Genomic DNA, 14,836 nt, shown 5'->3' with positions numbered 1-14,836 from the left:
GCCAGAGGAGCACGGACACCACACCCCAGGCATGTCTGCTGGAAGTGCTTCTGGGGCTGACCCTACATGCTCTCCCTCTTCCGCTTCAGAGTCTTTATTCTCATTTCTTGAAGTGAAGGGCTCTGGCTCCAGGGTTATGGCAGGCCTTAGGTTTGAATTCTAAGCAGGCATTTATAAGAAAGGTCACAGGGATCAAGCTGTATTCAACATGTCTGTCTGAGCTGCATTCATCCTGGTGGGCCACAAGCTATACAGGTCTGCATCATAAGCAGATAAGTCACGTTCACCAGCCTTTCTCTCCAAGTAAACTTGGGGAATCACCAGCAGTTGCCATAATAAAAATACAGAACTGTGAAGGCAGTCTGGATGAGATAACTAAAGCAAACCTTGAGCTGCCTGTGATTTGCTTGTTAGCCCAGAAGAGCATCCCAAGTTGCAAATGATTGGTACGGTGGTGTTGTAGAGCAATTGAAAAATGATTAGCTTGAATTACATTATTCCAGCGACTTCAGACTTCTAACTAAAGTGCTCTTAACATCTGTAAGAGGTCTAATAATATTTTATGCTGTGCACTCATATAACCTCCATTCATACTTGGGACATGCTAGGATGTCTTAAATTATTCTTATTTGTTACACTTGAATGCTGCTTTCTCCAGGCAACTCAGGGCAGCTGACATTGGTCTCTTCCCATCACAACTACCCTTTGTGAAGTAGGTCTGAGATTGTCCAAAGCTATCTAACAAGCTTTATGGCCAAATGAGTTTAGAAACCAGTACTATTTGGTCCACATCTAACATTGAGACCACTCCTGCAGACTGTCCCTCATGCTTGGATTTTGTTTTTAATCATTCTGAAACTGACACTTTTGACTAAGGCATACTGTATCATAGTTTTGTTTCAACCCAGTTTGCCCTAGGAGGAATGCTTTACCTCACACACCTGTTCCTGGATTCCTGTTCCAAATTAAATGGAACGTGTGGAAGCTGGAGTAGGAGGGAGGCTACTGCAAACCTGTGAAGTTTGTTGTCTGAAGGCAACAACTCTGCTAATCTGTCAAAAATAAGCCTATTGCTGTACAGAAAATGTGAAGTAGAAATCGTTGGGTCTTTTTGGTGTCTTGTTTCTTTTGTCCTTGGTTTGAAGCATGATAGTTGCTTTTTCCATTAAGTTGTTAAAAACCTTTTGATGGCACTGTTTTAATTATTCCTTACTTCATTTGTCTAATGTGCCTAATAACCATTCAACCTGTAACAGATAGCTTGCAGTTCTGTTCCTCAGATGACTCTGTTCCTAACATTTGTTTGGGGATTAATCTCCTTAATCGTCTTCTTCTAGGGAGGGAAAAACCTCTTGATTGAATTTTGCTTTGCTTTTAATTATTGTTATAATACCAGCACTTTTGCATGGGTATTTTCATTTACAATATAGACTGTTCATTTCACTGATCTTTGAAAGAATCTTGATAGGCCAACAAGCAGGGCCCTGCATCAAAATGTTGCAGTGTATTCCTGGCAAGCCTAAGGCTGAGGGGTTGTTTATCCGAGGATCTCCACAGCTAAACAAGGCAGAAATTATTCTCAACTTTGGCAATGGTGGGGACAGGAACAGAAGTGTGACTTTGAGGGCAGCCCACACTTGCCCTGTACATGGGAATAATGTATGACCATCAGCTTGGATGGCTTTAAAAGAGGATTGGACACATTCATGGATGACAAGGCTATCAACGACATCTTGCCTTTTAATACCAATTGCCATGATCACAGGTGGGCAGGGTGCTGTTGCCAGCATGGTGTAGTGGTTAAGAGTGGTAGTCTTGTAATCTGGTGAACCAGGTTCGCGTCTCCGCTCCTCCACATGCAGCTGCTGGGTGACCTTGGGCTAGTCACACTTCTTTGAAGTCTCTCAGCCCTACTCACCTCACAGAGTGTTTGCTGTGGGGGAGGAAGGGAAAGGAGAATGTTAGCCGCTTGGAGACTCCTTCGGGTAGTGATAAAGCGGGATATCAAATCCAAACTCTTCTTCTTCTCATGTCCTGCTTGCAGGCATCTGGTCAGCCACTGTGAAAACAGGGTGTTGGACTAGATGGGCTGTTGACTTGATTCAGGAGGCTGATCTTAAGTTCCTATGAAGGGAGCTGCAATCTTTCAACATTCATTGTCATTGAGTTCTTATGTTTTAGAGTTTCCCCTCCACCCTTAGTTCTTCTCATTGCAATTTTTCTGCACACATGCATATATCTCTGGGTCACCCTAAGTATGCTGATTCCTTTGCTGTTCTGGCTACATAAGCACATGGATGGGCAGACTTGGATCAGTATTAGAAGGAATGATTTCCTCAAGGTGCACCAACATAAAAAAACACCCTGCTTCTGTGATGTTTGGTCCCACTCTGTACCCATAATATGCACTACCATTATTGGACCATGTGACCTGCCCACCTCCTGTGGCTCCTATGTACTGGTCAGAGCCAGCCCAATATATTTTGCTACATGAGATGAAGGCTAGGGATGGTGCCCTTTCCCATTCCGTGCACAGAAGCCAACTGGATTGGCAATTAGATTATACTTCAACATTGGCAATGGGACAGCACAATCCATCGCACCTGAAAGAACAGTTTAACTTAGGAGGTGCAGGGCAGACGACGTGTAACTGTGTGCTCCCAACATTTCACTGCCCAGCTTCCCCACCTGTCACTTTGCCTAATGGTAGGGCTGGTCCCCATACTGGTGTAGCAGAAGATCTGATCCCTGGAAACATGTGCTCCAAGAGTCCTTGGTTTCTAGTACCTGTCCCTGGTATGTCACAGTCTCCTTCTTATCTTTTGTAGAAACTTTGGGAAGACAAGCAGTGTAATTATTCTGGTTTCAGACACTCTTTCTGTCTATGCAGAAAAGGAGCTGAAGTGCTCAATTTAATGGACATGGCAGAGGTGAAGCCTACAATTAAGTGTGTGTGTGTGTGTGTGTGTGTGTGTGTGTGTGTGCGTGTGTGCGTGTAGTCCTCAGGCAATGATCCTTGCCATGTGAACAGGAGTGTTACAAGTACAAGCCAATGTCTGTTTCTGTGGAATGTTGGATTATGATGGAAGTTGCTTCCACATCATTGTCAAATTGACAACATCAACTGGTCTTTAGTTGTCAAAAGGTTAGCAAGCAAGACTTGAGATTGATCTGCTGTTATTTTCCTGTGGTTTGACCTACAAATTGAATCCACATATTGGGCTTCTTTGGGAGGAAAGGCAAAATATAAATGTAATAAAATAAGTATTTTCACCCATTCACTACTCTCCTCCTCTCCTCCCACACCCTAGCAAGGCAGACCAATAGCTTGGCTGAGACCCTGGATCGAGAGAGGGGTGATAGAACATTTTTTACAGACAATAGCTGCAACAAACACTCTCAGTCTCAGTCATATAACTCTGTATTTGATCTTTATATTATTTAATGAAATATGAAAAGAAAATCTCATTTGCAGGAGGAGTGATACACTTTGCAAGTGAATTCCATTGCTTGTGGGGGGTTGTCTTTCAATTTTCAAGGCATAAAATATTCTGGTGTCAAATATAGATAGCCTTTGAAAATATTATATACAAAAGAAAGAAAGAAAGAAAGAAAGAAAGAAAGAAAGAAAGAAAGAAAGAAAGAAAGAAAGAAAGACTAGCGTTGTTACATGGTGCAGATTGAAGGAAGGCGAGACCCTCAGCCTGCATAAGTTGGAGATCATATACACTGCAGATAGGACAGTTCTGTAGCTTTGCCACCAGCCATTGCTACCTAAATCCAAAATAGTATTTCCATTGGTAACAGTGGCAGAGGAGAATTATAAGATGAGTTGTGTGATGACAGCAGACCTCTGAAGTCTCATTGGAAGCATAAAACTACCTACCCGCCTAGTTAAGAAGTATAATTTAACATTTCATTGTTTCAGATTCTGGAAGGCTTTCCAAGGGTTCTCTAGTCTCCATCATTTTAGGTGTAATTGTGTTCAGTTGTTTGGCAGTATCAAGCTGGTTTGTGGTTTGCCGGTGGTAAGTATCAACTGCTTATGGCCTTTCTACCTAGTTGGGCTTTCCCCCACTCCTTCCTTCATAGAATTTTCCATAAGACGTGCTTTCTGCCTAATGACCAAAGTCCTTTTTGTACAACATGGAGGGGAGAAGAATGAACATGCATAGGAGATGGACCCAGGATCCCATTCAAGTAAAGATGTCCCAATGTTTGAACAGATGTGTGCACCTTTGACCTAGCTGTATCATCAAATGAACATGTATAGGCTGAAGGCAGAGCTTGCCACTACAATACTCTCTTCTCCACCTGCTGTTCATAATCTCCACAAATGTACTCTGAAAAGGGCTTCTATTTTAGGTGATATTTAGGTGATGTGTGTATATAGCTCAAGATTTTATACATATATAGGTATAAAATCTTGACCTGTATTTAAATATCAACAGTGCTATTTTTCTAGAAAAAGAGGTACCAGCCAGAAATGTTTTAAAACTTAGACTAAAACACTTTGAACAAGATTGGCTGATATCTTGTGCTTTGTTATTTTAAATTTAAATCAATGCACTTGCTATTTCATGGACAGTAGAAATGTTTGGCCAAGATAAGAAAAAGAGGAGACATAAAATGTGTACCCAAATACCAATAGCTTTCGAGAGAAGATTTTCCATGCTTCCTGCTGTTCTCTGTACTCGTACTGCAAGTACACCCAAGAACAGAATTAAGGCTCTGGACTACTTTCACACCCCCTGCCTTATCCAAAGTTAGACAAATGTTGAAAAGTAAGAGCATGTATCCTGCCTTCACTTAAACCTGCCCATCAGCAAGGGTAGCCGATACAGTACCCTCCATATGCTGTGGACTACAATTCTCAATAGCTGCAAATAATACAAGGATCTGAAAGGATGAGGGTTGTCATCCAAAACATATGGAAGGCATCACAATGGCTACCCCAACTCATTAACATAGAGGCCTCTTCCCTTTGGTGCTGCTCTAGGGAGAGTCTGTGGGTAGTATAGGAAGCTGACTTATTCTGAGTCAAATCATTAGTCCATCTAGCTATGGAGGACAACAGATTGGAGAGAACAGGTCTATACTGTTTGGCAGCAACTTCCCAGAGTTGGGCAAGAACTCTGGGGACTGAACCTTTTGTTTGCAAAGCATGTGCTCTACTACTGAGCTTTGGCCCTGCAAATTAGAAAATTGTAAATCAAAACTAGGATTGGTGTGCTGAACACACCCTGGTTCAAATCCCTACTCAACCATGAAGTTCATTGACTTTGGGCCAGCCAATCTCAGTTTCTCTCTCTCTTAGTATCTCTTCTGGTAAGGGGAGATGAATTCCCAAAGGAATCAAAATCCAAATAAATAAATAGGGGAAATGGAATAAACTACTATATTAAGCTCCCTACTAGGTGGTTAGGTCCAACTACAAAAAAGAATTCACAGCTGTTTTAGGAGTCTTCAACCACACTGGCTAGCTTTTTGAATGATAGCAACACAAGTCTGAAAATCCAACCCAAAATGATTACAACCCAAATTTTAGACATAATTCAGCAAGTAACTGGACTTCTGCACATCTGGACAGATTGCAAAAGGTGCCTAAGGAAAACATACTGACACTGTAGTTTCTAATTCAGGGTAGAAGAGAAATTATTAACTTTTGGAACCACTTCAGACAAAGCTAGTGGCATTGGCAAGACTGTCCGCACTTGAAAGATATAGGACAGCAGGCTATTGCACAAATGGTGGAGAATGTGGGCCATGTAAAATGCTTGTATTAAAACCAATTTAGTCTTACTGACTTCAGTAGGGCCAAGTCCTAAAACCAAGTGCTTCAGCACAACTGAGCTGTGGAACAGGCTATTAAGCTGCAACCCCAAACCATTTATTTTGGAGTAATTCTCACAAAGGAGTCTCACTGAAGTCTATGAAAGTAATTCAGGACTGGCCAAAGAGCATGTGGCTTGCTTACTTGAGACCCTAGCATTTAGATGCACCTTGTTGTAGGCCATTCAAAGACCCCAAAATGCTTTCCTTTAGCTCAGCAGGACTTTTCTGGTTCACGTCAATATCTCAGCCGGGGAAATGCTATTCTGGTGGCTCCCTGTTGCTTTTAATGTTATGTCAAAGGACCTTAAAGGCTGATCATACAGTTCTTTAAAAGCTGCTGTAAAAGGTGGGGGGGGGGAGGATTTTCTCTGTGAGCACAGCGAGTGGAACATGGCAAGGAGTGCATTACCCACAGTACTGACTTATCACAGCAGGTGGCTAGCTTAGCCACTATTATGATGTCTTGACTCTGTGCCCTGCCAGTGTTGGAAAGCCAGTTAACTGGAGAGGACACACAGCCTGGCTTTTGACACAACTATCAAGGAAACTACAAATATCCAGCTTTAAAGTTAGCAGTCCTGCTAAATGCTTCGTGGGAACAGCAGGCATAGCTTTCCAGTTCTCTAGGAGAAATGAGGATTTGGACATGTTGAGGATTCCACAGACCCCTATCTGTTTGTGCGATGGTGACAGAAAATCATTGTTGGAATTACCTGCACTGTGAAGCTCCACTAGGGGAGAGGGACAGGGGCCTCTTGAAACTTTATAACAGGGGAGGGTCTTGGCACCAATACTGCCCTGCCACAAAAGATCAAATCAGTGCAGTCTCAGTAACATCTGCTACTCTCCCCTATAAGGAGGCAGGTCTTTATGGTTTGAGTTCAACAAACAAAACTTGCATACAATGCTTGACAGAGAAACCTTATACAGTGGTACCTTGAGTTAAGAACTTAATTTGTTCTGGAGGTCCATTCTTAACCTGAAACTGTTCTTAACCTGAGGTACCACTTTAGCTAATGGGGCCTCCTGCCACCACCGCCGCACGATTTCTGTTCTCATCCTGAAGCAAAGTTCTTAACCTGAGGTACTATTTCTGGGTTAGCAGAGTCTGTAACCTGAAGTGTCTGTAACCTGAAGCGTCTGTAACCTGAGGTACCACTGTATCCAAAAGTAGTCACTCATGTAATATCCGCTCACCTGGGGCATGTTTGGGGTTGTGATGGGGCACTGGGAAAGACTTAGGATCCATCAGATCCCAGAGACACTTCCCATAATGCCCCCCTTTGCCACCCCCCATCATGGTCAAGGGTCAGGGATTATGGAAGTTGTAGTTCAAGGCCACTTAGAGGGCCACAGTTCCCCATCAGTGTTCTAGGATATTGAGGACAACTGAACCATTGAAGCTTATGTTATGATTCCATAAAATCATAGAATTCTAGAGTTGGAAGGGACCCATCTATCCACCCCCCCTGCAATGCAGGAATATGTAGCTGTCCCATACAGGGATCGAACCTACAACCTTGGTGTTATCAGCACCATGCTCTAACCAACTGAGCCATTACAGGAAGCAATGGAAACCGGACCAGCTCTGGTGCAGGAGTATAGATGAAGGCAGGCATTTGTGTCTGCATGCAGCAGCAAGATTTTTTAGGCATTGGGCCTTAGAAGGAGGAGAAGCACCATTTGGACTCCAACTCAAGCAGCAAAATGCCCTGGGTCCTTCTAGCACCATATGGAAAGCAACTTGTCTCTTCTAGTTTCCTTTATGAAAGTTATTTAAGCAAACTTCATAAATAGTAGCAATGAAAGCAGCAACAGAGAGGCTGCCAAGCACTGGCCAAAAAGAGCAGTGTGTTGGAGGCTTGAGGGAAATCTGTTAGTATGTGGTGAAGCAAAGCATAGACAAATGTAGATGTCAGGTGTGCTGGGTACACTGTGCTGTCATAGCAGCTGTTGCTGCTAAGAGGCTTTGAAAAATAATTCAGAGTTTAAATGATGAACGTGCCACAGGTTGTATGCTGGATCTTGAGACACTCATCAAATCACCAGGAAAGCCTGCACTACACAAGGATCTGCATTGGGCCAAAGATGTAGCACTCCAGCTGCTTAAGGGACAAAAGGAAAGGGAAACAAAAATAGCTGAAATGGAAACACTGACATTTTACTTACTTGGTTATCCTGATTTATTACACACAGAGAGAAAGAAAAAGTATTAGCTAGCTTTGCTAGCTTACGTATACCAATGTGGTCATGAAGTACATAAAATAAGAGCTGGAGATTGAAAAAGAGGATATATTAAATGGTGTTGATACATCACTCCCTCCGAAAATCTGTCTGAACTATTTTCTAATACTATTTTTCTTGGTGTTTCTGCTATTTGCTTATATCAATGCTTGATTTTAGGGCTGCTTCTGATATGTAGGAAAAGACTGGAAACTTTGCCAAGTTGCGAGAATATAATTGTGTTTCTGTTACACAGATTTCCCAGGCTGTTAACCTGCAGATAAGGCTATTGTAATGTGGGGCGTGTAGGGTGGCCCTTGAGAACTGTCTGAATAATAATAATAATAATAATAAATTTTATTTATATCCCGCCCTCCCCAGCCGAAGTCGGGCTCAGGGCGGCTAACAACACTAAAATAGTGCAACATTATAAAAACATCATAAGAATTAATTAAAATCAGAATTGATGGCAACCATAAACTAAAGTATTGTAAGGATTGCCAAAGGAGGGAGTCAGGCTGTGCCCCAACCAAAGGCCTGGTGGAACAGCTCTGTCTTGCAGGCCCTGCGGAAAGATGTCAAGTCCTGCAGGGCCCTTGTCTCTTGTGACAGAGCGTTCCACCAGGTTGGAGCCGCAGCCGAAAAAGCCCTGGCTCTAGTTGAGGCCAGCCTAACCTCTCTGAGGCCTGGGACCTTCAAGATGTTTTTATTTGAGGACCGTAAGTTCCTCTGTGGGGCATACCAGGAGAGGCGGTCCCGTAGATACGAGGGTCCTAGGCCGTATAGGGCTTTGAAGGTTAAAACCAGCACCTTAAACCTGATCCTGTACTCCACCGGGAGCCAGTGCAGCTGGTATAGCACCGGATGAATGTGATCTCGCAGCGAGGACCCCGTAAGGAGTCTCGCTGCTGCATTCTGCACCCGCTGGAGTTTCTGGGTCAGTCTCAAGGGCAGCCCCACGTAGAGCGAGTTACAATAATCCAGTCTGGAGGTGACCGTCGCATGGATCACAGTGGCTAGGTCAGGGCGAGAGAGGTAAGGGGCCAACTGCTTAGCTTGGCGGAGATGAAAAAATGCCGCCTTTGTTATAGCTGTAATCTGCGCCTCCATAGAGAGGGAGGTATCGAAGATTACACCCAAACTCTTGACGGACGGTGCTGGCACTAATTGCACCCCCGCAAGAGATGGGAGTTGCCCCCTCAATCCCATATCGTCCCGTCCCAGCCAGAGGACCTCTGTCTTCGAAGGATTTAACTTCAACCGGCTCCCACGTAACCATCCAGCCACAGCTTCCAAGCATCTGATCAGTGTGTCTGGGGCCGAGTCAGGATGGCCATCCATCAACAGATAGAGTTGGGTGTCATCAGCATACTGATGGCAGCCCAGCCCAAAACTCCGGACAAGCTGGGCAAGGGGGCGCATAAAGATGTTAAAAAGCATCGGGGAGAGAATCGCACCCTGAGGCACTCCACACACCAAGGAGTGGCGGGATGACAGTTCCCCCCCAAGCGCCACCCTCTGTCCCCGACCAGAGAGAAACGAGCGCAGCCATTGAAGGACTGTGCCCTGGATCCCCACGTCGGCGAGGCGGTGGTCCAGAAGTTCATGATCGACCATGTCGAAAGCTGCTGACAGATCTAGAAGAATCAGCAGCCCCGGCCCGCCTCGATCCAGCTGTCTACGAAGATCATCTGTTAGGGCGACCAGAGCCGTCTCGGTCCCATGACCAGCGCGGAAGCCGGACTGGAATGGATCCAGAGCCGATGTTTCATCCAGAAACCTACCAAGCTGTTCAGCAACCGCTCTCTCAATCACCTTACCCAGGAATGGAAGATTCGAAACTGGGCGGTAATTGGATAGATCTAAGGGATCTAATGATGTTTTCTTTAAGAGCGGACGCACCACTGCCTCCTTCAGTTCCCCTGGGAATGTCCCGGTGCCAAGGGACAAATTGATGATATCCCCCAGGGGGGCCCGCACCTCGTCTGGACATGCTCTAATCAGCCAAGACGGGCACGGGTCGAGAGGACAAGTGGTGGGCTTTCCAGCTCGGAGGAGTCTGTCCACATCGGCTGGGGATATCCGGTCAAAGTGGTCCAGTACTGGACCCGAGGACAGTCGAGGGGCCTCCAGTTCCTTTATTGTATCCAAATTGGCAGGGAGGTCAAGCGGAGCGACAGGACCTTCTCCGCAAAAAAGCTCGCAAATGCCTCACAGCTGTATGTCGAATTGTTATTTAAATTTGGCTGTCCTTCGAGGGACGTTAAAGACCGAATTATACTAAATATTAGAGAGCTAGCGGATGCAATGGAGGCCGAGAAGTAGGACTTCTTAGCGGCCTTCACTGCCATCTCGTAGGTTTTCATAAAAACCCTATAAGATGTTCTTGAGGCTCCGTCACGGGCACCCCGCCATACTCGCTCTAGCCGTCTGAGGTCCCGCTTCATTTTCCGGAGCTCCTCAGTAAACCAGGGAGCCCGGTTTCTGCGGGGTCGCAGAGGGCGCTTAGGTGCGATCTCATTGATGGCTGCCAGGAGCTGGGTATTCCAGCCCTCAACAAGCTCAGTCAATGAGTCGCCAGGGGGAGAAAGGTCCCGCAAGGCTTGGCGGAATCTATCAGGGTCCATCAGCCTCCGCGGGCGAGCCCAAATCGGCTCACCACCTAAGCAGGGTGGGGGTGGAACATCAATCCTGGCTTTCATAGCATAGTGATCAGACCATGGCACCTTCATCGAAGGAAACATGATCACATCTATACCAGCGCCAAAGATCAGATCCAGCGTGTGGCCTGCTTGATGTGTGGGGCCCGAAACAAACTGGGAGAGCCCTAGTGTCGCCATGGAAGACACCAGGTCCAGAGCCTGTGAGGAGGGAGTGGCATCAGCATGGATGTTGAAGTCCCCCAATACCAATAGGTTAGGGAACTCCAAGGCCCAGCCGGCCACCGCCTCCAGCAGGCCTGACAGGGTGGCTGCTGGTGCGCTAGGTGGCCGGTACACCAGCCAGACAGCCAAGCTCACCTCGGAGCCCCACACTAGGCCAACACATTCAATGCCGGGGATCAATGGCGGTGGTAGAGCCCTGAAAGAACAATCTTCCCGGATTAATAATGCCACCCCTCCCCCCCGGCCCACAGTCCGTGACTGGTGGAGGACGGAGAAACCCGGGGGCGCCATCTCTCGTAAGGTAACAGTTACCCTTTCGCGCACCCAGGTCTCCGTCACACAAGCCAGGTCGACCCCCTGCGAGATGATGAAATCTCGCAGGGTGGCGGTTTTGTTGCCTATAGACCTGGCATTGCACAACACCAGTGACGGAGGTGAGTAATCCTTTCTCACCCTACCCTCGTCTCTCGGGATGGGGCGCAGATTGGAAGGGGTACGAGCATATCCGTATCTCGATCCCCTTCGCCTATGCCATCTGCCCCCACCGCCATACCTCCCTCGCCCCTTCACAGTAGGAATCCCAAGCCTCATACTCGCCTCCATTTACAGAATATAAAAGCAAACAAAAAATACACCGAAACAAAACCAATCCCCACCCCACTCAACAAACCATCCCACCCCAACCCAAAATAAAACAAAACAAAATAAAAATACATGGATAAAAAACCACCGTTTCTGGTGGTACAACAAAATAAAAAGTAAAAACACCTTTAAAACATTTTAAAATATATAACACGCTTAAACATTTGCTGCCACAGCAGCAGTGTCCTTAGAGCTGTGGCGGTGGTGAGTATGGGGGCCACCCCCAGGCCCAAGGTGGAGAATGGGCTTGCAGGGGGAGCGGTCCTCCCCAAGACTCACTGGCAATAAAACAATACAAACAAGAAACAGTAAAAATTACAAAAACATCAAAATAAAAAAATAATAATTCCCCAAGCCCAACCAAACATCAATCCCACCCCCACCCCCCACATACAAAAAAATCCAGATTTTTTTTTTTTTAATTTAAAAACACTCTGTGCCTCTCCGGCAGTAACAACTGTCCTAGTGAGGCCTGTCAGGCCCCGCCCTGGGCCAGGTGGTAAGTAGCAGGGAGGAGCAAGGCCCTCAGGCACTCACTCAGGGGAGTCCTCCTGGGCAGCAGGCCGCAAGCAGCACACAGTCCTTGTGAGGCCCCAGGCCCCGCCCCAGGCCAGATGGTAAGTGGCAGGGAGGAGCAGGGCCCTCAAGCACTCACTCAGGGAGTCTTCCTGGGCAGCAGGCAGCAAGCCGCACGCAGTCCTTATGAGGCCCCAGGCCCCGCCCCAAGCCAGATGGTAAGTGGCAAGAGCAGGGCCCTCAAGCACTCACTCAGGGAGTCTTCCTGGGCAGCAGGCAGCAAGCCGCACGCAGTCCTTATGAGGCCCCAGGCCCCGCCCCAAGCCAGATGGTAAGTGGCAAGAGCAGGGCCCTCAAGCACTCACTCAGGGAGTCTTCCTGGGCAGCAGGCAGCAAGCCGCACGCAGTCCTTATGAGGCCCCAGGCCCCGCCCCAGGCCAGATGGTAAGTGGCAAGAGCAGGGCCCTCAAGCACTCACTCAGGGGAGTCCTCCTGGGCAGCAGGCAGCAAGCCGCACGCAGTCCTTATGAGGCCCCAGGCCCCGCCCCAAGCCAGATGGTAAGTGGCAAGAGCAGGGCCCTCAAGCACTCACTCAGGGAGTTACAACTTTTGCAAAATGCCATAGCCAGGGTGCAAATGGGTGCTCCTGTTTATTCGGAAATAACACAAATTCTAAGAGTTGTATGGTTGTCAGTGGTCTTCTGGGTCTGGTACAACTCAAGCCATCTGGTACAACTGAGCCATTACAGGAAGTTATGATGGTTATGGTGACAAAGCCCTAAAAGACTTGGAGGCTAAGCATCTGAAAGAACACATTAAGATCTGCAGAGGAAATCATATTGGTGATACACTTGCTGAGCAAGGCTTGCAAGGGCAGGGAGGTGAGGTAGGACTTCCATTGTGATGGCCACACAATATCTCCCCGCAAGATGTGTCATGCCCCTACCCTGTTTTCATTCTTATGGCAGGCAAAGACATACCTCTTTCCTCAGGCCTTTGCGGAGGGATGAAATGCATGCCTGAAGGAGCGTCTCCACCCCCATCATTCAACCCAGACACTGAAGTCCAGCACCGAGGGCCTTCTGGCGGTTCCCTCCCTGTGAGAAGTGAGGTTACAGGGAACAAGGCAGAGGGCCTTCTTGGTGGTGGCACCTACCCTGTGGAACACCCTCCTGTCAGATGTCAAGGAAATAAACAACTACAGGGGTACCTCGGGTTATATACGCTTCAGGTTACAGACTCCGCTAACCCAGAAAAATTACCTCGGGTTAAGAACTTTGCTTCAGGATGAGAACAGAAATTGTGCTCTGGCGGTGCAGCAGCAGCAGGAAGCCCCATTAGCTAAAGTGGTGCTTCAGGTTAAGAGCAGTTTCAGGTTAAGAACGGACCTCCGGAACAAATTAAGTACTTAACCCGAGGTACCACTATATCTGACTTTTAGAAGACATCTGAAGGCAGCCCTGTTTAGGGGAGTTTTTAATGTTTGACGTTTTATTGTGCTTTTAATTTTCTGTTGGGAGCCGCCCAGAGTGTCTGGGGAAACCCAGTCAAATGGGCGGGGTATAAATAATAAAATTATTATTATTATTATTATTATTATTATTGTTGTTGTTGTTGTTGTTGTTGTTGTTGTTATTATTATCATCATCATGGCTTCATATTTTATTCTGCTTGGTGCTGCCTGTTTTATCCATAACTGCTATTGAATTATATATTGAAGAATAATGATGCAACCATTAGTCTTTGGTCCTTGCAATATCTTGCAACCAAAAACCCTAATGGAGAAGCATCTTCTGGTGGTTCCCTAAAGGTCTTCATACTAGACCACCACTTTGTGGCCATGATTAAGCTAATGGATGGATTTAACCATAAAGATTGTTGTTTTATGGTTTTAGCTTTAAGAATTTGTGTAGGTTTTTAAGATTTAAAATCACTATTATTTATACTGAACCTTCAGGAGAAGTTTGGTGGGGCAGGGAGGGGTGGAATCTAAGGGCAGAATCCAGCCAAAGTCAAGCATGTTTAAAATGTATGATCCATTAATTATAATGCAAGTGTGTTAATGATCCTATTAAAATCAAATTAACATGTAATGCTTAAATTGTAACCTTTATAAATAATCCAGTAAACAGCACACCAAGAATATACGTTGACAAGGAATATGTACTTTAAACCAATGCTTTCCAAACATTATTTTCTATAATTTCCTTGCCACCTTTGCTATAGAAAAAAAATGAAAATGCTTAGATAGCTTTAGGATATTTTGAAGAGGGTGTCTTTAATAAGATATATTACTTAGTATAACGTTCATTCCCCTTCATGGATCACTGCCTTGCCATGGCGAAGGGGCTTGAATAACTCAGAGAAGCTATGAGCTATGCCGTGCAGGGCCACCCAAGATGGACCAGGTCATAGTGGAGAGTTTTGACCAAACGTGATCCACCTGGAGCAGGAACCGGCAAGCCACTCCAGTATCCCTGCCAAGAAAACTCCATGGACAAAGACAACAGGCATATAAAAGTTATGACGCTGGAAGATGAGCCCCTCAGGTCGGAAGGCGTCCAACATGCTACTGAGGAAGAGCGGAGGACAAGTACAAGTAGATTCGGAGCTGATGAAGCGGCTGGGCCAAATCCGAAAGGACGCTCAGTTGCGGATATGCCTGGAAGTGAAAGGAAAGTCCAATGCTGTAAAGAACAATATTGCATAGGAACCTGGAATGTAAGAACCATGAA

General features: G+C 46.1%; 1 protein-coding gene across 6 annotated transcripts in view; it reads left to right on the top strand.

Moving 5' to 3' along the window:
* Nucleotides 1-14,836, top strand: part of TPO (thyroid peroxidase) — a 78,354-nt gene that overhangs the window by 52,053 nt on the left and 11,465 nt on the right. For 3 of the 6 annotated variants that reach the window (XM_082215498.1, XM_082215497.1, XM_082215496.1), the window contains exon 15: nucleotides 3,929-4,028. The exons of the other annotated variants lie outside the window; for them this stretch is intronic. In XM_082215498.1, the coding sequence (XP_082071624.1) occupies nucleotides 3,929-4,028 (100 nt within the window). The remainder of the gene's footprint in view (nucleotides 1-3,928; nucleotides 4,029-14,836) is intronic. 6 annotated transcript variants of the gene reach the window in all.

This window comes from Podarcis vaucheri (assembly GCF_965113315.1).
Source record: "Podarcis vaucheri genome assembly, chromosome: 3".
NCBI lineage: Eukaryota > Metazoa > Chordata > Lepidosauria > Squamata > Lacertidae > Podarcis > Podarcis vaucheri.
This window is presented reverse-complemented; position numbering and strand designations above follow the sequence as displayed.